The sequence below is a fragment of the Chiloscyllium plagiosum genome, unplaced genomic scaffold, assembly GCF_037043375.1.
Source record: "Chiloscyllium plagiosum isolate Xiang-an unplaced genomic scaffold, Cpla_swu_hap1 HiC_scaffold_3, whole genome shotgun sequence".
Taxonomy (NCBI): domain Eukaryota; kingdom Metazoa; phylum Chordata; class Chondrichthyes; order Orectolobiformes; family Hemiscylliidae; genus Chiloscyllium; species Chiloscyllium plagiosum.
Window position 1 is genome coordinate 149206262 of NW_028270141.1, and position 26925 is coordinate 149233186.

General features: G+C 48.2%; 1 protein-coding gene across 1 annotated transcript in view; it reads left to right on the plus strand.

Moving 5' to 3' along the window:
• Nucleotides 1–214: 214 nt before the first annotated feature.
• Nucleotides 215–26925, plus strand: part of LOC122548527 (calpain-2 catalytic subunit-like) — a 123352-nt gene continuing 96641 nt past the window's right edge. Inside the window, exons 1-3 of the mRNA XM_087976803.1 lie at nt 215–295; nt 503–764; nt 18545–18617. Of these exons, the coding sequence (XP_087832929.1) occupies nt 522–764; nt 18545–18617 (316 nt within the window). The 5' untranslated portion in view covers nt 215–295; nt 503–521. The remainder of the gene's footprint in view (nt 296–502; nt 765–18544; nt 18618–26925) is intronic.

Here is a 26925-nt window from a genome sequence, read left to right on the forward strand (position 1 = left end):
AAGGGTGGTTCCAGCCAAGACTGTCAAGTGAGAGCACCTGGAAGGGATTAGAAAACTTGTTTGTTGGCAAGGCACTCCCAGCTGTGAAAACACGGTTGAGCAAGAATCTTTCCATCTTGCCCTTTAAGGATTGAAGCAGCCAGGTAGTATTACAGGAAACTTGTCGTTCTAGTGGGCGTGTCAGTGTGTGTGTCAGTGTGTGTGGAGGGGGGGGCGGAGAGAAGGCAGGAGGAAGAAAATGCCTATTGTTGTACTTTAACCATCGTGATAAGCAGATCAATAAAAAAACAGACTGGTAAGTAGCTGTTAGTTTCCTGGATTCCCCAGGGAGAGTGAGCGGGAGATGGAGAGAGCCTGGAGATGGTAGAGAAAACTTCCCCCTCCATTCCCACCCACTCAGCTCTTTGGGTGAAGAGCGAAGGGTTGGGTTTCACGTTGCTTTACGCCGGGCGGTGGGCCCGGCAAGTGCAGACTCCCTTCATGTCTCCTGCTCCTTTTTCAGGTGTGCTCCTGCCAGAGGGATGGATGAACAGGAGCTGCTTTCACCGCGGACGGAGAGACAGACGATGGACAGGAGCTCACGGCTTTCGGTCAGGGGCACAGGAAGGCGATCCAAACCCAGCAGCTTCAATGGCCAGGACTATGAGTCCCTGCAAAGGGCCTGCCTCCAGAGCCGCTGTCTGTTTGAGGACCTCAGCTTCCCGGCTGACAGGACGTCCATAGGGGACAGCAAGGTCAAAGCCGTGCAATGGAGGAGACCCCATGTGAGTACTAAGTGGGTGCTGTGACCACCATCCAAACTTTCTCCTATTGTTCAAATGTCCACGCCCACCCCCTCCCCGCAAGCCCCCCTGTTTCTAACTGTTGACCACTACCTGGCATCTCCCTTTGAATCCTGGGCAGAGGATCAATTCTCTTGGAGGGGTTATTTTTATAACGTCTAAAGGTTCATACTAATAGAAGTTACTGCAGTAGTAGCAAAAGTCAAATAACAATGTCAGCTAATTCTGTACGTCCTCCACTCTCTGGGTCGAACTTCATACTTTCCAATCTCCCTTGGTCTCCAATACCCCATCCAATCAATTTTAATCGTTCTGTGGATTAGTATTCATAGAGTCATAAAGATGTTCAGCACAGAAACAGACCCTTCGGTCCAACCCGTCCATGCCGACCAGATATCCCAACCCAATCTAGTCCCACCTGCCAGCACCCGGCTCATATCCCTCCAAACCCTTCCTATTCATATACCCATCCAAATGCCTCTTAAATGTTGCAATTGTACCAGCCTCCACCACTTCCTCTGGCAGCTCATTCCATACACGTACCACCCTCTGTGTGAAAACGTTGCCCCTTAGGTCTCTTTTACATCTTTCCCCTCTCACCCTAAACCTTTATCCTCTATTTCTGGACTCCCTGACCCCAGGGAAAAAGATTTTGTCTATTTACCCTATCCATGCCCCTCATGGTTTTATAAACCTCGATAAGGTCACCCCTCAGCCTCCGACGCTCCAGGGAAAACAGCCCCAGCCTGTCAAGCCTCTCCCCCAGTGTTGTATCCCATTTATTCCTTGCATTTGCCAGTTTACGGGCCCGTGTAGACAAATCTGAACAATTTCCCCTTGCACTTAGTTTTTTCTTGGCCTTTCTGATGCATCACAACATCTTTACTGTAAAGGTAGAGAGGCAGAAAGCAGGAAAGTAGCAGTCAGTGAGATTAACATCTGGAACAGGTAAAATAAAGCAAGTTAACAGTAAAATGTTAGCGAAATGTTAAAAATAACAAGACACTTAGATGAGTTTGAGGTAATTGGGGAGAAGCAACCCGGGTTCATGAAAGGGGAGTTATATTTAACACAATTATTGAAGTTCTTTAAGGCTTGCTGTGGGTAACAGGGAACCTGTGGGTGAAGTATTCTTAAATTTACAAAAGTCATTTCTACATGCAGAAAGCAACAGCTGAAAGTTATGGCTTGCGTATTAACTCAGCTAGAAGGTAGGAGAAAGTGAGGACTGCAGATGCTGGGGATCAGAGCTTAAAAATGTGTTGCTGGAAAAGCGCAGCAGGTCAGGCAGCATCAAAGGAACAGGAGAATCGACTTTTCTGGCAAGAAGAAGGGCTTATGCCCGAAACATCGATTCTCATGCTCCTTTGATGCTGCCTGACCTGCTGCTCTTTTCCAGCAACACATTTTTAAACAGCTAGAAGGTAGGCTGGCTACCAGGAGACAGAAATTGATAATGAGTGGGTCATCTTCAGATTACCAAGATGGAATGAATGGTTGTACCACAAGGATCAATGCTGGGTCCTCGATTATTCACAACCCATATCGATGACTTAGATAGAGGACAGAGGATATGTATTTGCTGATGACACGAAGCTAGGCAGGAAAGTAAGTGGTGAAGAAGACCGGTGGAGGCTACAATGCGTTATAGGTTGGTTAAATAAGTGAACAAAGGGCTGGCAAATGGAGTAGTGCAGGAAAGTGTGAGCTTATGTGAGCACTTTGGCTCCACAAATATCCTCATTGCTGTGTGTGCCACACAGTGTGTTTTAACCTGTGAGTCAACTCTTAATAACAATAAACAGTAATATTCATTTATTTGACAGAATTAATACTGTCACAATAAAATGAACAATTTTCACGACAAGTGCTATCTTGTGCTTGAGCTTAACTCTGGATGATATCCCGCCACACTAGAGCTTGGCTGTGCTCTACGTGGCAATGATCATCTGGTCGTCTTCTCCAGGTGGTCCCAGGGGTGTCGTCTTGCTCTTGAGTTACTGCCCTGAGCGTGGTGTGGCGATGATTCTTTTGCCTGAAAGTCTTTGTGCCCTTTTGGGAGAGTCTTCACTGTTCACCAATAGATTGACCAAGCTTGATCACCCTGATCAATCAGACCCAACCAGGCTGGGGCATGTTGATAGTATGGTGGTCCTTAGGCATCCATTCCTGGAGGTGCTGGGCACACGTAGCCTCCTCTAAATAAGGGTGTGAGGTGCCCCGGTGTCTGGTACACGCCTCGGTGTTTCCAATCGCGCTGAGGATGCCATTCCATTGACTCCATTCAAACCCAAATTTGGGTGTGTATTGTAGGGTCTGCAGCTTCTGGGTCGAATGCAAACTTTTCGTTGGTAGCTACATCCTATCTTGATTCTGCAGCATGTTTATTACCACAGCCACTTTGGTCAAGGCTGGCCTTAGTTTCCCAGCATGCCTCAGTTATTGTCCATTCTTGTTAAATCTATCATTAATCCATCATTTTGAGTGACCCACCCCGCCACACCATCCTTAATGATGGAAGAGCACAAAGCCATGTTGACTATCCCTAATCAGTCCTTGCCTTTCCAAATATGTGTAAATCCTGTCCTTCAGGATTCCCTTCAACACCTTGCCCACCAGTGACATCAGGCTCACTGGTCTATAGTTCCCTGGCTTGTCCTTACCACCCTTCTTAAATAGTAGCACCACGTTTGCCTACCTCCAGTCTTCTGGCACCTCACCTGAGGGTATTAATGATACAAATATCTCAGCAAGTGGCCCAGCAATCACTTCCCTAGTTTCCCACAGAGTTCCAGGGTACACCTGATCAGGTCCTTAATGTATCCAACACCTCCTCTTCCGTAGTACGGGCACTCAAACTAAACGTGGGCCGCACGGTGGTTAGCACTGCTGCCTCACAGCGCCAGAGACCTGGGTTCAATTCCCGCCTCAGGCGACTGTCTGTGTGGAGTTTGCACATTCTCCCTGTGTCTGCATGGGTTTCCTCCGGGTGCTACGGTTTCCTCCCACAGTCCAAAGATGTGCAGGTCAGGTGAATTGGCCATGCTAAATTGGCTGTAGTGTTAGGTGAAGGGGTAAATGTAGGGGAATGGGTCTGGGTGGGTTGCTCTTCGGAGGGTCGGTGTGGACTTGTTGGGCTGAAGGGCCTGTTTCCACACTGTAAGTAATTTAATCTAACAGTATTTATTTAGACTCATAGAGTCATAGAGATGTACAGCATGGAAACAGACCCTTCAGTCCAACCCGTCCATGCCGAACAGATATCCCAACCCAATCTAGTCCCACCTGCCAGCACCCGGCCCATATCTCTCCAAACCCTTCCTATTCATATACTCATCCAAATGCCTTTTAAATGCTGTCATTGTACCAGCCTCCACCACTTCCTCGGACAACTCATTCCATACACGTACCACCCTCTGTGTGAAAAAGTTGCCACTTAGGTCTCTTTTATATCTTCCCCCCTCACCCCAAACCTATGCCCTCTAGTTCTGGACTCCCCGACCCCAGGGAAAAGACTTTGTCTATTTACCCTATCCATGCGCCTTATGATTTTATAAACCTCTATAAGGTCACCCCCTCAGTCTCCAACAGTCCAGGGAAAACAGCCCCAGCCTGTTCAGCCTGTCCCTGTAGCTCAAATCCTCCAACCCTGGCAACATCCTTGTAAATATGTTCTGAACACTTTCACAACATCCTTACGATAGGAAGGAGACCAGAACTGCACGCAATATTCCAACAGTGGCCTAACCAATGTCCTGTACAGCCGCAACATGATCTCCCAATTCTGACCAATAAAGGAAAGCATACCAAATGCCTTCTTCACTATCCTATCTACCTGCGACTCCACTTTCAAGGAGCTATGAACCTGCACTCCAAGGTCTCTTTGTTCAGCTACACTCCCTAGGACCTTACCATTAAGTGTATAAGTCCTGCTAAGATTTGCTTTCCCAGAATGCAGACCGCATATTTATCTGAATTAAAATCCATCTGCCACTTCTCAGTCCACTAGGCCATCTGGTCAAGATCCTGTTGTAATCTGAGGTAACCCTCTTCGCTGTCCACTACACCTCCAATTTTGCTGTCATTTGCAAACTTACTAACTGTACCTCTTATGCTCACGTCCAAATCATTGAGATCAATGATGAAAAGTAGAGGGCCCAGCACCGATCCTTGTGGCACTCCACTGGTCACAGGCCTCCAGTCTGAAAAATAACCCTCCACCACCACCCTCTGTCTTCTACCTTTGAGCCAGTTCTGTATCCAAATGGCTAGTTCTCCCTGTATTCCATGAGATCTAACCTTGCTAATCAGTCACCCATGGAGAACCTTGTCAAACGCCTTACTGAAATCCATATAGATCACATCTACCGCTCTGCCCTCATCAATCGTATTTGTTACTTCTTCAAAAAACTCAATCAAGTTAATTAAATATATTCAAGAGGGAGATGGGCATGGCCCTTGCAGCGAATGGAGTCAACAGGTATGGAGAGAAAGCGGGAATGGGATATTGAGATTGTACGACCAGCCATGATCATATTGAATGGGGATTCGGGCACAAAGGGCCTATTCCTGCACCTATTTTCTCTGTTTCCATGTGCTGTGCTAAGAGGCATTCAAAACTATGAATTTTGATTTGATTTAAACCATTTTGAAATGACTAAACTGGGCAAAGTGCAACAAAGATTTGCAGATAGATCTGTCCAGGTTAGTTAGGTCGGAGTGACCATCACACAGTCCTTCTGGGGACAAACTCCTATCTTCACTTTGAGAATAACCTTTCTCCTGTTATTTGATACTATCATCATTCTGGATAGTATAGATTCTAAATACATCTCGAAGCTCAAAATGGAGCATCCATGAGGCATATGGACTACCTGCAGCACCACTGTATTCATCTATAACCTCACAGTGCCTACACTCTTATTACCATTAAGCTAGGGGATCAACCCTGGTTCAATGAAGGCTGCAGGGGGGTATGCCAGGAGCAGTATTTGGCATTCATTGAAATTAGATGTTCACTAGGTGAAGCTATAACACAGAGCTACTTACATGCTAATAGTGAAATAGCATGCAATTTCATTAGCAACAGAACAGTTATGATCAACATGTTGTCCCGTTCCCCCCCCCCCCAACCCCCTACCTCCTCAGTCAAAGCAAAACACTCAGAGACATGGTATGGCTTCACCTCCTTCCTCTGTATTCCAGGCCCTGGAGGTTTTGCACCTTCTCTAGCAGGTACATCCACATACTGACTCAGAAAATTGTCTTGTACACACTTAACAAATTCCTCTCCATCTAAACCCTTAACACTGTGGCAGTCCCAGTCTGTGTTTGGAAAGTTAAAATCCCCTACCATTTCCATCATATTATTCTCACAGATAACTGAGAACACCTTACAAATTTGTTTGTGACTATTGGGAGATCTATAATATCCCAGTAAGTTGAGCATCCTTTTCTTATTTTTCAGTTTCACCCAAATAACTTAACTGGATGTATTCCCAGGAATATCCTCCCTAAGTACAGCTGTAATGTTATCCCTGATCAAAAACACCACTCTGCCTCCACTCTTGCCCTCCCCCTCTTTTCTATCCTTCCTATACCATCTGTACCCTGGAACATTAACTGCCAGTCCTGCCCATCCCTGAGCCACATTTCGGTAATTGCTATGATATCCCAGTCCCATGTTCCTAACCATGCCCTGAGTTCATCTGCCTTCCCTGTTCGGCCCCTTGCATTGAAGTAATTGCAGTTTAATTTACCAGTCCTACCTTGCTCTCTACTTTGCCCCTGCCTGCCATGACTGTTTGACTCACATCTGTTCACAACTGTATCAATCTCTTTCCTCACTGTCTCCCTGGGTCCCACCCACCCCACCTTAATAGTTTGAATCCTCCCGAGCAACTCTAGCAAATTTCCCTGCCAGTATATTAGTCCCCTTCCAATTTAGGTGCAATCTGTCCTTCTTGTACAGGCCACTTCTCCCCCAAAAGAGATTCCATTGATCCAAAAATGTAAATCCTTCTCCCATACACCAGCCCCTCAGCCATGCATTCATCTGCTCTATCCTCCTATTCCTACCCTCACTAGCTCGTAGCACTGGGAGTAATCCAGCTATTACTACCCTTGAGGACCTCCTTTTTAAATTCCTGCTTATCTTTCTATATTCTTCTTTCAGAATCTCATCCTTTTCCCTTCCTCTGTCGTTGGTTCCAATGTGCACAATGACCTCCTCCTGGGCCCTCTCCCCCCATTTTCCAAAACAGCATACTTGTTTGAGATGGGGATAGCCATGGGAGGCTCCTGCACTACCTGCCTCCCTCTCCTAGCAGTAACCCATCTACCTGACTGTATCTGTGATTTTTCTCCCTTCCTATAACTGCCATCCATCACACCCGCTAGCTCCTGAAAATTCCTTATTGCCTCTAACTGCCACTCCAACCGATCCATGCTATCTGATAGGATTCGCAACCAAACACACTTCCTGCAGACATAACCATCAGTAACATGGAAACACTCCAACATCCAACAGGAAGAGCACATCACTCTACTAAAGGCCATCTTTGCTCCTTAACAGTCTACAGACCCAGAAAATAGCACCATCTTACATCTCGAAAAACACTGCTCCAGGAATGCAGAACACCTATGTTTTGTACTTTAAAAAATTTAATTAAGAGACGGATTTCAGCAAAACATTTAAAAACAAACTTGCCCTACTCACTACAATAGATTTACAAAAAAAAAAACCAGATTGACAAGTTTTATAAATCTTGAAAACAAACATGTTGTTGCTCCAGGCTGTGTGATGCTGATGCTCCCAGGTATGAGTCGTTCCCGCATTGAGATCTCTGCAAGGTTAGCTGTGAAAGTTCACTGCTGGTTTGTTTTTCTTTTGCTGAACCTGAGTTCCAGAGATGCCTCTACTTTCACAGTCGGTCAACTGTGAAAGTTCACTGCTGGTTTGTTTTTAATTTTGTTTGTTGAGATGCGTACAGTGATGAATGGCATAGATAGCGACAAACCTCTCCCCTTGACAGAGGGATTAATGATTCAGGGCGTAGGTTTAAGGTCTAGAAGGAATTGAAGGGAAAATGTTTTCACACAGAGAGTCTGGAACCTGGGAGAGGCAGAAACCCTCATAACATCGAAGAAGTTACACTTGCACAAAATACTGAAAAGGTTCACTTATGATGCCAAGGGATATAAGGCAAATGCTGGGGTAATGGGTGTAGAACAGTTAGATAGCATGGATGTGATGGGCCAAAGGGCCTTTTTCGGCCTGGTCGATCCTTATGACTCAATGATAATACCTTCTGGATTCTCAGGCAGAATTTTATAGCTGTTCACTGGTGGGTTTAGACACAGGAGATGCCTGGGGGTTCACTGAGTGATCTTCCTTCACCTTCTAGCTCGATCACCCTCTCTGCATTGCTCACATTGAACAGGACTGTCCCATCCTTCTCCCTTTTGAGGTTCCAAAATGGTAAATCATCTGTCTCACCGTAAAGCTCAACAGGATTCCCACTTTCCCCAGGTGTGATCCCTTTGGACAATGTTCAGGAACATTATGGCACACCTCTGGAGTGGGTAGGACTTGACCCCAGACCTCCTGGTGCAGAGGTAGGGACATTACCATCACCCCTCCTCCCCAGACTGTGGGTCGTCTGTGAATGCCAACTCTGCTGGACACCGGGAGGGGCAGAATCACAAATCCTACCATCAAAAAGAAGGATTAGAATTATTAGAATTAGAATTAGAATTAAGTTTATTGTCACGTGTACTCAGGTACAGGAGTACAGTGAAAAATGTACAATGTCACCGTTCCCACGCCACCTTACGTGCAAATACACCTCAGCATAAAATCTTGGGTACAAAGTGGAAAGAAAAGAAATAAGTTAAATGGTAAGCATTATTGTTCTTCTCAGTAGAAAGTTGGAGAAATAAAGGATTACAGTCCTTCTTCAGCCAATGGCCTGCAGTCACTCCACACTGAGCTCCCCTACGAGGGCACTCACCCCTCCACACTGGGCTCGATCTCTCCCCCCCCCGTTCGAGTTGGACTCCTCCACACTGGACTCATCTTCCCCCCCCCTTGCGAGTTGGTCTCCTCCACACAGGGCTCGGTCTCTCCCCTTGTGTGAGTTGGACCCCTCCACATTGGGTTTGGTTTCTCCCCCTTGTGTGAGTTGGTCCCCTCCACACTGGGCTTGGTCTCTCCCTGTGTGAGTTGGTCTCCTCCACACTGGGTTCGATTTCCCCCCACCACCCGCTGTGTGACTTGTTCCCCTCCACACTGGGCTTGGTCTCTCCCTGTGTGAGTTGGTCTCCTCCACACTGGGTTCGATTTCCCCCCACCACCCGCTGTGTGAGTTGCTCCACTCCACACTGGGCACGCACTCTCACCGCTGACCGCTAGGGTCCAGCCTAGTTGCCAGGCACCTCACCACCAATCGTCATCCGGGTCACCTGCCACAGATGGCCAGAATCCTGATCTTGTACAACACTGACCCGGCTAGCTGCCTCCTTGCTCCAGATCACAGAGACACCTTGGCGGCATTTCACCAGCTCTCTCCCTAAGTCAGTGGCAGACCATCAATAGAGATCTACAGAGCTACCCTACGGCCCATCAAGTCCGCACCAGCCAAAGAACAACTAACTAAACTATTCTGGTCACACTTTCAAATTGTTGACCATTTTTCAATTGAGGAGTGGATAATTTATAAAGAGGAAGACTGAAAAAGCTGGAGCCATTCTGTGAGTTGGGTAGAGACTGATTGTCAGCTATTTTGTTGAGTTGAAACAGATGCAAAGTGTGTCCATCTTCTTTCTTTCTGCAAACTGCAGGACCATGTGGATCAATAAGTATCACTTGGGACACCTGAGTGCACCGTACTGCATACCTGACCGGCATTGGTTGTTAGCGTAATCCTTAACACTCTCAGAATTATTGAGGAAATGGTGTCCAAATATGGAATCAGATTTCTTTTAGACACTATGTTTCAAGATTTATAATCACAGACCAGTTGGGGCACAGTTAGTATGAACAACGAAAGGGATATGCAGTTTGAGACAATCTGCCAGTCTTTGGGATATATAACCTACAAATCTGGCATTATATTGACGCTGAAGACCAAATGTCCCATTACTCATTTGTGTGATGTGTGGAATGTAGAGTCTTACAGTCATACAGCACAGAAACAGACTCTTCAGTCCAACTCATCCGTGCTGACCAGACATCCTAATCTGACCTAGTCCCATTTGCCAGCACTTGGCCCATATCCCTGCGAACCCTTCCTATTCAGATCCCTTTCCAGTTGCCTTTTAAATGTTGTAATTGTCCCAGCCTTCCTGGAGTTGACCACTGAAGAAGGGTTACGCCTGAAACGTTGGTTTCTCCACCTCCTGATGCTGCCTGGCCTGCTGTGTTCTTCCAGCCTCCTGCCTGTCTACTTCACCACTTCCTCTGGCAGCTCTTTCAATACACACACCAACCTCTGCATACAAACTTTACCCGTCTTTAAATCTTTCCCCTCTCTCCCTAAACCTACGCCCTCTAATTCTGGACTCCCCGATCCCAGGGAAAAGACTTTGTCTATTTACCCTATCCATGCCCCTCATAATTTTATAAACCTCTATAAGGTCACCCCTCAGCCTCCGACACTCCAGGGAAAACAGCCCCAGCCTGTTCAGCCTCTCCCTATAGCTCAAATCCTCCAACCCTGGTAACATCCTTGTAAATCTTTTCTGCACCCTCTCAAGTTTCACAACATCCACAACATGACCTCCCAACCCCTGTACACAATGCATTGACTAATGGAGGTAGGTGTACCAAATGCCTTGTTCACCACCCTGTTCACCTGCGACTCCAATTTCAAGGAACAGTGCACCTGCATCCCTGGATCTCTTTGTTCAGCAACACTCCCTAGGACCTTACCATTAAGTGTATAAGTCCTGCTCTGATTTGCTTTCCCAAAATGCAGCACCTCACATTTATCTGAATTAAACTCCATCTGCCACTTCTCAGCCCATTGGCCCATCTGATCAAGATCCTGATGTAATCTGAGGTAACCCTCTTCGCTGTCTACAACACCTCCAAATTTGGTGTTATCTGAAAACTTACTAAGTGTACCTCTTAGGTTCACATCCAAATCATTTATGTAAATGATGAAAAGTAGAGGACCCAGCACTGATCCTTGTGGCACTCCACTGGTCACAGGCCTCCAGTCTGAAAAACAACCCTCCGCCACCACCCTTTGTCTTCTACCTTTGAGCCAGTTCTGTATTTAAGTGGTTAGTTCTTCCTGTATTCCATGAGATCTAACCTTAATAATCAGTCTCCCATGGGGAACCTTGTCGAACGCCTTACTGAAGTCCATATAGATCACATCTACTGCTCTGCCCTCATTAATCCTCATTGTTACTTCTTCAAAAAACTCAATCACGTTTGCGAGACATGATTTCCCATGCACAAAGCCATGTTGACTATCCCTAATCAGTCCTTGCCTTTCCAAATACATGTACATCCTGTCCCTCAGGATTCCCTCCAACAACTTGCCCACCACCGAGGTCAGGCTCACTGGTCTATAGTCCCCTGGCTTGTCTTTACCGCCCTTCTTAAACAGTGGCGCCATATTAGCCAACCTCCAGTCTCCTGGCACCTCACCTGTAGCTGTTGATGATATCATCTTTTTATCTTGAATACAGCATCCTGATGGTAGTGAACACAACTTGTGTTGATCCTGTAAAGTATGAGTATGAAACTGAGCTTCCACCCATTGCTCAAACAGTTCAGTTTGGGTACCCTCAATTTCTGGGCCAGGTTCATGGGCTTGTGTAACGTATAGGGAGATCCGAACTGATCCGGAAACCCTAACCCTGCTGTGGTTTTCTCAGTACCATGCTTACATGATGAACAAACAGCTTGGTTCTTTCTTATGGGGTGTCCAATAAGAGGCGTCTTGTAGCACAGGGAATTACAGAAAGCTGAGTGTGTACTGACCGAGGAAGGCTGCTTTGTGACTTGTGAATTGATAGCAATGCTGTGCCATGTGTTCATTTGACGTTGTTAGGCTATTCACCAGGATAGCACTCAGAGACAGCTACATAGCACTGTATCATGACAATCTAGACCAATCGCCATTGTGTGAATCGGTCTTTAATGAACGTAGAGCTCAGCAACTCACAGCGTTGAGTTGAATTTGAATGAGTCTACCCAAAGTGGTAGTGTTTCCATGGGATCCCCTCTCGATTCTGATCTCACAAACATCTTTGTTAGGCCCATGAGGAATGTGTCTTCAACAATGTGACCTCTAACCTCCTACCCCTCCGGTATTTCCAAAACGTAGGTGGTACCTTTGCCCATTTTCAATCAGTAGCTTTAAGGAAGATTTTCTTCAAGTCCTAATCAGCTCAGACCCACCTTTGAAATGGAGCTGTCGTTTCTTGACATCCTCATTGAGAATCAGCCGACAGTTATCTACTGCTGAAGGCTACAAAGCTAACCTCGCTGGTCACTACACTATCATTTGTGGGCGGCACGGTGGCACAGTGGTTAGCACTGCTTCCTCGCAGCACCAGAGATCCCGGTTCAATTCCCGCCTCAGGCGACTGACTGTGTGGAGTTTGCACATTCTCCCCGTGTCTGCGTGGGTTTCCTCCGGGTGCTCCGGTTTCCTCCCACAGGCCAAAGATGTGCAGGTCAGGTGAATTGGCCATGCTAAATTGCCCATAGTGTTAGGTAAGGGGTAAATGTATGGGTGGTTTGCGCTTCGGCGGGGCGGTATGGACTTGTTGGGCCGAAGGGCCTGTTTCCACACTGTAAAGTAATCTAAAAAAAAAAAAAAAATTGGTTGGTATTCCTTCCCTGGTCACTGTACCTTCCCCTGGCCAATACACCTTCCCTGGTCACTGTACCTTCCCCTGGCCAATACACCTTCCCTGGTCACTGTACCTTCCCCTGGTCACTGTACCTTCCCTGGTCACTGTACCTTCCCCTGGCCAATACACCTTCCCTGGTCACTGTACCTTCCCCTGGCCAATACACCTTCCCTGGTCACTGTACCTTCCCCTGTCAATACACCTTCCCTGGTCACTGTACCTTCCCCTGGCCAATACACCTTCCCTGGTCACTGTACCTTCCCCTGGTCACTGTACCTTCCCTGGTCACTGTACCTTCCCTGGTCACTGAACCTTCCCCTGGTCACTGTACCTTCCCCTGGTCAATACACCTTCCCTGGTCACTGAACCTTCCCCTGGTCAATACACCTTCCCTGGTCACTGAACCTTCCCCTGGTCACTGTACCTTCCCCTGGTCACTGTACCTTCCCTGGTCACTGTACCTTCCCCTGGTCAATACACCTTCCCCTGGTCACTGTACCTTCCCTGGTCACTGTACCTTCCCTGGTCACTGTACCTTCCCCTGGTCAATACACCTTCCCTGGTCACTGTACCTTCCCCTGGTCAATACACCTTCCCCTGGTCACTGAACCTTCCCCTGGTCACTGTACCTTCCCTGGTCACTGAACCTTCCCCTGGCCAATACACCTTCCCTGGTCACTGTACCTTCCCTGGTCACTGAACCTTCCCCTGGTCAATACACCTTCCCTGGTCACTGAACCTTCCCCTGGTCACTGTACCTTCCCTGGTCACTGTACCTTCCCTGGTCACTGTACCTTCCCTGGTCACTGAACCTTCCCCTGGTCAATACACCTTCCCTGGTCACTGTACCTTCCCCTGGTCAATACACCTTCCCCTGGTCACTGTACCTTCCCTGGTCACTGAACCTTCCCCTGGTCAATACACCTTCCCTGGTCACTGAACCTTCCCCTGGTCACTGTACCTTTCCTGGTCACTGTACCTTCCCTGGTCACTGAACCTTCCCCTGGTCAATACACCTTCCCTGGTCACTGTACCTTCCCCTGGTCACTGTACCTTCCCCTGGTCAATACACCTTCCCCTGGTCACTGTACCTTCCCTGGTCACTGAACCTTCCCCTGGTCAATACACCTTCCCTGGTCACTGTACCTTCCCCTGGCCAATACACCTTCCCTGGTCACTGTACCTTCCCCTGGCCAATACACCTTCCCTGGTCACTGTACCTTCCCCTGGTCACTGTACCTTCCCTGGTCACTGTACCTTCCCTGGTCACTGTACCTTCCCCTGGTCAATACACCTTCCCTGGTCACTGTACCTTCCCTGGTCACTGTACCTTCCCCTGGTCAATACACCTTCCCCTGGTCACTGTACCTTCCCTGGTCACTGAACCTTCCCCTGGTCACTGTACCTTCCCCTGGTCACTGTACCTTCCCTGGTCACTGAACCTTCCCCTGGTCAATACACCTTCCCTGGTCACTGTACCTTCCCTGGTCACTGTACCTTCCCCTGTCAATACACCTTCCCTGGTCACTGTACCTTCCCCTGGCCAATACACCTTCCCTGGTCACTGTACCTTCCCCTGGTCACTGTACCTTCCCTGGTCACTGTACCTTCCCCTGGTCAATACACCTTCCCCTGGTGACTGTACCTTCCCCTGGTCACTGTACCTTCCCCTGGTCAATACACCTTCCCTGGTCACTGTACCTTCCCCTGGTCACTGTACCTTCCCCTGGTCAATACACCTTCCCCTGGTGACTGTACTTTCCCCTGGTCAATACACCTTTCCTGTCACTGTACCTTCCCTGGTTAATACACCTTCCCTGGTCAATACATCTTCCCCTGGTCAATACACCTTCCCTGGTCACTGTACCTTCCCCTGGTGACTGTACTTTCCCCTGGTCAATACACCTTTCCTGTCACTGTACCTTCCCAGGTTAATACACCTTCCCTGGTCACTGTCCCTTCCCCTGGTCAATATACCTTTCATGTCAATATATCTTCCCAGGTCGCTGTACCTTTCCCTGGTCAATACACCTATCCTGGTCACTCTATCATCATTGGTTACTATACCTTCACTGGTCAGCACACCTTCCTGGTCAGTACACTTCACTGGTCTCTATATTATCATTGGTCTGTATCCTTCCACTAGACACAAAACCCACTGCCACTCCTACAGTTCCACACACTCTCAGACTGGCCTTTCTCATGACCATATAAATAATGCCTGAACATTTAATCACCAAGCAAACCTGATGCTGAAACAGGGCATAGCAAGGTGATTGGGTGGGATAATGGATCCCCCGATCAGCTCGCTTCTCTCTGCGTATCAAATATCACAGCGTATCCCCCAGTTTCCACTTTCATTGGTGTTTCTTGCTAAAACTCCGAAAGGATGGAATGCTGTGACAAACAGTGCCAGTTTGCTGCCAGACTGAAGTACTCTTTGTTTACACACAGTAAGTCTCCAAAAACACAAAGAAACTGGAGCAAATGTAGGCCCTTCGGCCCTTCAAACCTACTCTACTATTCAGTATGATCATGGCTGATCATCCATCTCAGTCCCCTGCTCTTCCTTTCTCCTCTTACCCTTTGATCCCTTTAACCCGTACAATTATATTTCTCCTTCTTGAAAACATTCAATGTTTTGGCCTCAGCTGCTTTCTGAGACAGAGAATTCCACAGGCTCCCCCCTCTCTGGGTGAAGATCTTCCTCCTTGTTTCAGCCCTAAATTACCTGCCCCCTATCTTTAGTCTGTGACAAATAACCTGTTGTAAATGTCCCAGGACATCTGTTGTTCATGGTGTTTATTTCCATTTCTTCATCTCCCAATGGGATGGGGGCACACCCCATTCCTAACTGACCTTGAAATGCTGAAGGTGTTTTGAGTTGATGCAAGTAAAGTTGATGAGGGGGATCCAGTGGATGTGGTTTATTTGGATTTTCAGAAGTTTTCCGACAAAGTCCCATTTCAGAGATCGGTGTGTGAAATTAAAGCACAGGAGATGGGACGCAATGTTCTGACAATGACAGAGAGCTGGCTGATAGAGTGGGAGCAAAAGAGCAGGAATAAAGGGGTGGTTTTTAATTGGCATGCAGAGACTAGTGGAGTACCGCAAGGAGCCAGTGCTTGGTCCCCAGCCAATCACAATATATATTAATAACACAGACAAGGGAACTAAATATAATATCTCCACATTTGCAGTTGACACACAGCTAGGTCGGAGGAAGATGCCGAGATGCTTCAGTCAAATAAGTGGGTAAATACATGGCAGATATAGTACAATGTGGACAAATGTGAGGTTATTCTCTTTGATAACAAAAACAGGAAGGCAGCTTATTATCGGAGTGGTGATAGATTGGAAAAGGAAGAGGTGCAACAAGTCCTAGTTATGGTGACAAAACATCTGAAAACGAGCCTTCCAGTTCAGTGAGCAAACCTACATCCATAAAAAGAAAGTGTCTATTACATTGTTGAGTTTCTGCATGGCACATCCCCAATTGAGCAAGTACATTTTGCATTCACTTCCCTGGTAGTGCAGATTCCATCAGACTGGCTGTGTAATTGGTAAATAGTGATTGTTCTGGACAAGTTCCTCATTTGTAATCTGTAGCTGGTTTAAAACATAAATTGATACTGAGTTAGAGCAAGATCTATCAGTGTTGAACACACTGATTCCCTTGAAATGCGCTCAAGTTCCCTCCTGCTGCATCCTGGGAGAAACGTGCTCCTAGCTGAGAGAATCCATGAGGAAATTTCTGCAGACATTATTAAATGGTTCACAGTGCATAGTCTTCTGTTTGATGGTTTATATGATTGGCTCAATCTGGAGAGTTGTTATAAACCTGGGTCCAGGGACAGAGCATCTGCTCAGCTGAAATTATTCTGCACTTCTGTGAGACTTGTGAATTTTTTTTCAAGGTTGAGATTTAGTATTCACCACATTACTCTTACCAATACTCACCGGCAGTGAATGAGTGCAGGAGGGACATTGGCACTGAGTTAAAAATCACACAACATCAGGTTATGGTCCAACAGGTTTAATTGGAAGCACTAGCTTTCGGAGACCCCCTCCTTCATCAGGTGGTTGTGGAGGACACAATTGTAAGGCACAGAATTTATAGCAAAAGTTTGCAGTGTGATGTAACTGAAATTATACATTAAAAAATAGCTTGATTGTCTGTTGAATCTCTCATCTGTTAGAATGACCATGTTGCTATCACTTCTTTCAGAAGACATTATCTGGGCTGACACCAATTGTTACAGTTCACCTGAGAATGTAACTTTTAAAAAAGTTTTATGATTTACACATGAAAGAAGTGAAACTATCATGGTCATTCTAACAGGTGAGAGACTTAACAAACAATCAAGGCATTTTTCAATGTATAATTTCAGTTGCATCACACTGTCAACATTTGCTATAAATTCTGTGTCTTACACTTGTATATTCCACAACCACCTGATGAAGGAGCGTCGCTCCGAAAGCTAGTGTTTCCAATTAAACCTGTTGGACTATAATCTGATGTTGTGTCATTTTTAACTTTGTCCACCTCAGTCCAACACCAGCACCTCCAAATTATAAGCACTGAGATATTCACACTGTGAGCTGTGTGAGGCCAGCAGCAACATCTTGTAACTTTGGTTGTGATTCTCGGGCTCATTAATAAGCCAGGAGCGAGTGCCAACTGCAGACCCTCAGGGTCAGTCTCTCTGACACCTCCAGCTGGAGCTGGGTCCTTATTATCCCGAGGAAGCTGGAGGAGGAATCCGGCCCGGATGGAGATGCTTCAGGGATGTGGGAAGGTTGGCATCAGACACAAGCTACAGCCCCTGAACTGGATCCCGGGAGCAGTTTAAAACACAGGGACGTGACTGAGCTGTAGGTGTCTGATCCTGGACTGGGGGGGAGGGAGGTGGTGGCTCTTTCTGCAACTGCAAAGTCAGCAGCACACAGAATGGTTGCAGTAGGAACTTAAAACCATAGGAAAAGGCCATTTGGCCCATTATCCTTGTGAATGCTCTTTCAAAGAACCAGCCATTCTTTCCCAATAGCTTTTTTCCTTTATTTTCGTGACTGTCTTCACGAAGTTTCTGTTGAAGTTGCCGCGGGGTTTTACCTGTTCAGTCACTACATTCTAAATCGACTCTGTTAGTTCCGCTAATCTCTACGTATCGCCTCTGGGCTTTGTGTTATCCTCAGGGTGGATCCATCATCTCTCATTATCTTATCGACAGCAGCAGGATCCCTGATCTCCCATTTGTGAGTCATCAGCTCACCTTGGGTTAGTTACTGAGGATGAGGAGTTCTTCTGTGCAGTGGGTGGATGAGGGGAGTGGAGATGTGAGGAAATATCAAATGTTGAGAGGAACTCAAAATCTGGGGAGCAGGGGAGAGGGGTTTCAGCTGTTTACCACTCTGATGGGGGGGGGGGGGGGGGGTGAGGTGTTTGAGATTGCCCCGATCAGGGCTTTAAGTACTGGTTGGTTGTGTTCCTACTGCTCCTCCCCATGCATCGCTCCATCACTGTCCACCTTTCCACAGCTCCATCCCATTTACACCCAAAATCCTGGTCCTGAATCACCACGGGAGATTCCTGAGCAAGGATGGAGCTGAATTAGCTCATGGGGAACGAAGAGGTGGGGACTTTGCGATGTTCCCTGATCCACTCATTCCAAATGGGTAAAGAGTACAGACAGGATCCGGAGTGTGCTGCCCGCCCCAGTCAATCAGCCTGTCCATAGATACACCGGGAGCAATCCAACATTGTGGTGAGCAGAGCGGAAAGGTCAACAGTGACAGGAATATTGTCAGTAAATCCCGGAGAGATGTGAATGTATGGTGTGTTCCAACCTTCCAATCCTTCGGATTTCAAACATTTCCTTTCTTTTCAGCAAATCCACCGGAATCCCCAGTTTATTGTCAAAGGAGTCAGTCGATTCGATTTGTGCCAAGGCAATGTTCTGGGTAAGATTCTGTCCCAGTACTCTGGGTCTGAACACAATGTGTCAAAATCAGAGCATCCCTGTATTCAAGCACAGAGCTCCCAGTGTGGTTAAACTACAATTCCCAAACCACCACCCCCCACACCATGTTATATTCCATACCCCCCCAGTGGGTCCTAATTCCCAATCCCCCCCCCACACCATGTTATATTCCATACCCCCCCAGTGTGTCCTAATTCCCAATCCCCCCCCCACACCATGTTATATTCCATACCCCCCCAGTGTGTCCTAATTCCCAATCCCCCCCCACACCATGTTATATTCCATACCCCCCCAGTGTGTCCTAATTCCCAATCCCCCCCCACACCATGTTATATTCCATACCCCCCCAGTGTGTCCTAATTCCCAAACCACCACCCCCCACACCATGTTATATTCCATACCCCCCCAGTGTGTCCTATTTCCAATCCCCCTCCCACACCATGTTATATTCCATACCCCCCCAAGTGTGTCCTAATTCCTAATCCCACCCCCACACCATGTTATATTCCATACCACCCCCAGTGTGTTGTAATTCCCAATCCCCCCCCCCACACCATGTTATAGTTCCACATACCCCCCCAGTGTGTTCTAATTCCCAATCCCCCCCCCACACCACATTATAGTTCCACATACCCCCCCCAGTGTGTTCTAATTCCCAATCCCCCCCCACACCATGTTATAGTTCCACATACCCCCCCAGTATGTTCTCATTGCCAATCCCCCCCCCACACCATGTTATAGTTCCACATACCCCCCAGTGTGTTCTAATTCCGAATCCGCCCCCTCACCATGTTATAGTTCCACATACCCCCCCCAGTATGTTCTCATTCCCAATCCGACCCCACACCATGTTATAGTTCCACATACCCCCCCAGTGTGTTCTAATTCCCAATCCCTCCCCACACCATGTTATAGTTCCACATACCCCCCCAGTGTGTTCTAATTCCCAATCACCCCCCACACCATGTTATAGTTCCACATACCCCCCCAGTGTGTTCTAATTCCCAATCACCCCGCCACACCATGTTAGAGTTCCACATACCGCCCCCCCAGTGTGTTCTAATTCCCAATCCCTCCCCACACCAAGTTATAGTTCCACATACCCCCCCCAGTGTGTTCTAATTCCCAATCCCCCCCTACACCATGTTATAGTTCCACATACCCCCCCAGTGTGTTCTAATTCCCAATCACCCCCCCACACCATGTTATAGTTCCACATACTACCCCCCCAGTGTGTTCTAATTCCCAATCCCTCCCCACACCATGTTATAGTTCCACATACCCCCCAGTGTGTTCTAATTCCCAATCCCCCCCATATCATGTTATAGATCCACATACCCTCCCCAGTGTGTTCTAATTCCCAATCCCCCCCCCACACCATGTTATAGTTCCACATACCCCCCCAGTGTGTTCTAATTCCCAATCCCTCCCCACACCATGTTATAGTTCCACATACCCCCCAGTGTGTTCTAATTCCCAATCCCCCCCCATATCATGTTATAGATCCACATACCCTCCCCAGTGTGTTCTAATTCCCAATCCCCCCCCCACACCATGTTATAGTTCCACATACCCCCCAGTGTGTTCTAATTCCCAATCCTCCCCACACCATGTTATAGTTCCACATACCCCCCCCAGTGTGTTCTAATTCCCAATCCCCCCCCCACACCATGTTATAGTTCCACATACCCCCCAGTGTGTTCTAATTCCCAATCCCCCCCCATATCATGTTATAGATCCACATACCCTCCCCAGTGTGTTCTAATTCCCAATCCCCCCCACACCATGTTATAGTTCCACATACACCCCCAGTGTGTTCTAATTCCCAATCCCTCCCCACACCATGTTATAGTTCCACATACCCCCCCAGTGTGTTCTAATTCCCAATCCCCCCCCACAACATGTTGTAGTTCCACATACCCCCCCCCTAGTGTGTTCTAATTCCCAATCCCTTCCCACGCCATGTTGTAGTTCCACATACCCCCCCAGTGTGTTCTAATTCCCAATCCCCCCCCACACCATGTTTAGTTCCACATACCCCCCCCAGTGTGTTCTAATTCCCAATCCCCCCCACACCATGGTATAGTTCCACATACCCCCCCAGTGTGTTCTAATTCCCAATCCCCCCCCACACCATGTTATAGTTCCACATACCCCCCCCAGTGTGTTCTAATTCCCAATCCTCCCCACACCATGTTGTAGTTCCACATACCCCCCCCAGTGTGTTGTAATTCCCAATCCCCTCCCCACACCATGTTATAGTTCCACATACCTCCCCAGTGTGTTCTAATTCCCAATCCCCCCCCACACCATGTTATAGTTCCACATACCCCCCCCAGTGTGTTCTAATTCCCAATCCCACCCCACACCATGTTATAGTTCCACATACCCCCCCAATGTGTTCTCATTCCCAATCCCCCCCCACACCATGTTATAGTTCCACATACCCCCCCCCAGTGTGTTCTAATTCCCAATCCCCCCCCCACACCATGTTATAGTTCCACATACCCCCCCAGTGTGTTCTAATTCCCAATCCCCCCCCCACACCATGTTATTGTTCCACATACAACCCCAGTATGTTCTAATTCCCAATCCCCCCCCCACACCATGTTATAGTTCCACATACCCCCCCAGTGTGTTCTAATTCCCAATACGCCCCCCCCCACACCATGTTATTGTTCCACATACAACCCCAGTGTGTTCTAATTCCCAATCCCCCCCCACACCATGTTATAGTTCCACATACCCCCCCCCAGTGTGTTCTAATTCCCAATCCCACCCCACACCATGTTATAGTTCCACATACCCCCCCAGTGTGTTCTAATTCCCAATCCCCCCCCCATACCATGTTAAAGTTCCACATACCCCCCCAGTGTGTTCTAATTCCCAATCCCACCCCACACCATGTTATAGTTCCACATACCCCCCCAGTTTGTTCTAATTCCCAATCCCCCCCCCATACCATGTTAAAGTTCCACATACCCCCCCAGTGTGTTCTAATTCCCAATCCCCCCCCACACCATGTTATAGTTCCACATACCCCTCCAGTATGTTCTCATTGCCAATCCCCCCCCACACCATGTTATAGTTCCACATACCCCCCAGTGTGTTCTAATTCCCAATCACCCCCCACACCATGTTATAGTTCCACATACCCCCCCAGTGTGTTCTAATTCCCAATCCCTCCCCACACCATGTTATAGTTCCACATACCCCCCCAGTGTGTTCTAATTCCCAATCACCCCCCACACCATGTTATAGTTCCACATACCCCCCAGTGTGTTCAAATTCCCAATCACCCCCCCACACCATGTTATAGTTCCACATACCGCCCCCCCAGTGTGTTCTAATTCCCAATCCCTCCCCACACCATGTTATAGTTCCACATACCCCCCCAGTGTGTTCTAATTCCCAATCCCCCCCCACACCATGTTATAGATCCACATACCCCCCCAGTGTGTTCTAATTCCCAATCCCTCCCCACACGATGTTATAGTTCCACATACCCCCCCAGTGTGTTCTAATTCCCAATCCCCCCCACACCATGTTATAGTTCCACATACCCCCCCAGTGTGTTCTAATTCCCAATCCCCCCCCACAGCATGTTATAGTTCCACATACCCCCCCAGTGTGTTCTAATTCCCAATCCCCCCCCACACCATGTTATAGTTCCACATACCCCCCCCCAGTGTTTTCTAATTCCCAATCCCCCCCCACACCATGATGTAGTTCCACATACCCCCCCCAGTGTGTTGTAATTCCCAATCCCCCTCCGCACACCATGTTATAGTTCCACATACCCCCCCAGTGTGTTCTAATTCCCAATCCCCCCCCACACCATGTTATAGTTCCACATACCCCCCCAGTGTGTTCTCATTCCCAATCCCCCCCCACCAAGTTATAGTTCCACATACCCCCCCCAGTGTGTTCTAATTCCCAATCCCCCCCCCACACCATGTTATAGTTCCACATACCCCCCCCCAGTGTGTTCTAATTCCCAATCCCCCCCCCATACCATGTTATTGTTCCACATACAACCCCAGTGTGTTCTAATTCCCAATCCCCCCCCACACCATGTTATAGTTCCACATACCCCCCCAGTGTGTTCTAATTCCCATTCCCCCCCATACCATGTTAAAGTTCCACATACCCCCCCAGTGTGTTCTAATTCCCAATCTCCCCCCACACCATGTTATAGTTCCACATACCCCCCCAGTGTGTTCTAATTCCCAAACTCCCCACCCATACCATGTTAAAGTTCCACATACCCCCCCAGTGTGTTCTAATTCCCAATCCCCCCCCACACCATGTTATAGTTCCACAAACCCCCCCCCAGTGTGTTCTAATTCCCAATGCCCCCCCACACCATGTTATAGTTCCACATACCCCCCCCAGTGTGTTCTAATTCCCAATCCCCCCCCACACCATGTTATAGTTCCACATAACCCCTCCCCCAGTGTGTTCTAATTCCCAATCCCCCCCCCACACCATGTTATAGTTCCACATACCCCCCCAGTGTGTTCTAATTCCCAATCCCTCCCCACACCATGTTATAGTTCCACATACCCCCCCCCAGTGTGTTCTAATTCCCAATCCACCCCCACACCATGTTATAGTTCCACATACCCCCCCCAGTGTGTTCTAATTCCCAATCCCTCCCCACACCATGTTATAGTTCCACATACCCCCCCCCAGTGTGTTCTAATTCCCAATCCACCCCCACACCATGTTATAGTTCCACATACCCCCCCAATGTGTTCTCATTCCCAATCCCCCCCCACACCATGTTATAGTTCCACATACCCCCCCCCAGTGTGTTCTAATTCCCAATCCCCCCCCACACCATGTTATAGTTCCACATACCCCCCCAGTGTGTTCTAATTCCCAATCCCCCCCCCACACCATGTTATTGTTCCACATACAACCCCAGTATGTTCTAATTCCCAATCCCCCCCCACACCATGTTATAGTTCCACATACCCCCCCAGTGTGTTCTAATTCCCAATACGCCCCCCCACACCATGTTATTGTTCCACATACAACCCCAGTGTGTTCTAATTCCCAATCCCCCCCCACACCATGTTATAGTTCCACATACCCCCCCCCAGTGTGTTCTAATTCCCAATCCCACCCCACACCATGTTATAGTTCCACATACCCCCCCAGTGTGTTCTCATTCCCAATCCCCCCCCCATACCATGTTAAAGTTCCACATACCCCCCCAGTGTGTTCTAATTCCCAATCCCACCCCACACCATGTTAAAGTTCCACATACCCCCCCAGTGTGTTCTAATTCCCAATCCCCCCCCACACCATGTTATAGTTCCACATACCCCTCCAGTATGTTCTCATTGCCAATCCCCCCCCACACCATGTTATAGTTCCACATACCCCCCAGTGTGTTCTAATTCCGAATCCGCCCCCTCACCATGTTATAGTTCCACATACCCCCCTAGTATGTTCTCATTCCCAATCCTACCCCACACCATGTTATAGTTCCACATACCCCCCCCCAGTGTGTTCTAATTCCCAATCCCCCCCACACCATGTTATAGTTCCACATACCCCTCCAGTATGTTCTCATTGCCAATCCGCCCCCCCCCACACCATGTTATTGTTCCACATACCCCCCAGTGTGTTCTAATTCCGAATCCGCCCCCTCACCATGTTATAGTTCCACATACCCCCCTAGTATGTTCTCATTCCCAATCCCACCCCACACCATGTTATAGTTCCACATACCCCCCCAGTGTGTTCTAATTCCCAATCCCCCCCCCATACCATGTTAAAGTTCCACATACCCCCCCAGTGTGTTCTAATTCCCAATCCCACCCCACACCATGTTATAGTTCCACATACCCCCCCAGTTTGTTCTAATTCCCAATCCCCCCCCCATACCATGTTAAAGTTCCACATACCCCCCCAGTGTGTTCTCATTCCCAATCCCCCCCCCACACCATGTTATTGTTCCACATACCCCCCCAGTGTGTTCTAATTCCCAATCCCTCCCCACACCATGTTATAGTTCCACATACCCCCCCAGTGTGTTCTAATTCCCAATCACCCCCCCACACCATGTTATAGTTCCACATACCGCCCCCCCAGTGTGTTCTAATTCCCAATCCCTCCCCACACCATGTTATAGTTCCACATACCCCCCCAGTGTGTTCTAATTCCCAATCCCCCCCCACACCATGTTATAGATCCACATACCCCCCCCAGTGTGTTCTAATTCCCAATCCCTCCCCACACGATGTTATAGTTCCACATACCCCCCCAGTGTGTTCTAATTCCCAATCCCTCCCTACGCCATGTTATAGTTCCACATACCCCCCCAGTGTGTTCTAATTCCCAATCCCCCCCACACCATGTTGTAGTTCCACATACCCCCCCCTAGTGTGTTCTAATTCCCAATCCCTCCCCACGCCATGTTATAGTTCCACATACCCCCCCAGTGTGTTCTAATTCCCAATCCCCCCCCACAGCATGTTATAGTTCCACATACCCCCCCAGTGTGTTCTAATTCCCAATCCCCCCCCACACCATGTTATAGTTCCACATACCCCCCCCCAGTGTTTTCTAATTCCCAATCCCCCCCCACACCATGTTATAGTTCCACATACCCCCCCAGTGTGTTCTAATTCCCAATACCCCCCCCACACCATGTTATTGTTCCACATACAACCCCAGTGTGTTCTAATTCCCAATCCCCCCCCACACCATGTTATAGTTCCACATACCCCCCCCAGTGTGTTCTAATTCCCAATCCCACCCCACACCATGTTATAGTTCCACATACCCCCCCCAGTGTGTTCTAATTCCCATTCCCCCCCATACCATGTTAAAGTTCCACATACCCCCCCAGTGTGTTCTAATTCCCAATCTCCCCCCCACACCATGTTATAGTTCCACATACCCCCCCAGTGTGTTCTAATTCCCAAACTCCCCACCCATACCATGTTAAAGTTCCACATACCCCCCCAGTGTGTTCTAATTCCCAATCCCCCCCCACACCATGTTATAGTTCCACAAACCCCCCCCCAGTGTGTTCTAATTCCCAATGCCTCCCCACACCATGTTATAGTTCCACATACCCCCCCCAGTGTGTTCTAATTCCCAATCCCCCCCCACACCATGTTATAGTTCCACATAACCCCCCCCCCAGTGTGTTCTAATTCCCAATCCCCCCCCCCCCACACCATGTTATAGTTCCACATACCCCCCCAGTGTGTTCTAATTCCCAATCCCTCCCCACACCATGTTATAGTTCCACATACCCCCCCCAGTGTGTTCTAATTCCCAATCCACCCCCACACCATGTTATAGTTCCACATACCCCCCCAGTGTGTTCTAATTCCCAATCCACCCCCACACCATGTTATAGTTCCACATACCCCCCCCCAGTGTGTTCTAATTCCCAATCCCCCCCCCACACCATGTTATAGTTCCACATACCCCCCCCAGTGTGTTCTAATTCCCAATCCCCCCCCCACACCATGTTATAGTTCCACATAACCCCCCCCCAGTGTGTTCTAATTCCCAATCCCCCCCACACCACGTTATAGATCCACATACCCCTCCCAGTATGTTCTCATTCCCAATCCCCCCCCCACACCATGTTATAGTTCCACATACCCCCCCCCCAGTGTGTTCTAATTCCCAATCCCCCCGCACACCATGTTATAGTTCCACATACCCCCCCCCCAGTGTGTTCTAATTCCCAATCCCCCCCACACCATGTTATAGTTCCACATACCCCCCAGTGTGTTCTAATTCCCAATCACCCCCCACACCATGTTATAGTTCCTCATACCCCCCCCAGTGTGTTCTAATTCCCAATCCCCCCCCACACACCATGTTATTGTTCCACATACCCCCCCCAGTGTGTTCTAATTCCCAATCCCCCCCACACCATGTTATAGTTCCACATACCCCCCCCAGTGAGTTCTAATTCCCAATCCCCCCCCACACCATGTTATAGTTCCACATACCCCCCCCAGTGTGTTCTAATTCCCAATCCCCCCCCACACCATGTTATAGTTCCACATACCCCCCCAGTGTGTTCTAATTCCCAATCCCCCCCCATATCATGTTATAGTTCCACAAACCCCCCCCTCCCCAGTGTGTTCTAACTTAGCTGCCTTTTTTGCATTCTTTATTAATCTTCCGGTCATTATTTGCAGTTCCTTTTTGTGCAGTTAATTCTCCTAACCTAACCACCTTTGCAAGTTTGTTACTATCTTCAATATCTGTTTTGCTAACGACAGTCTTACCTTTACATTTCTAGT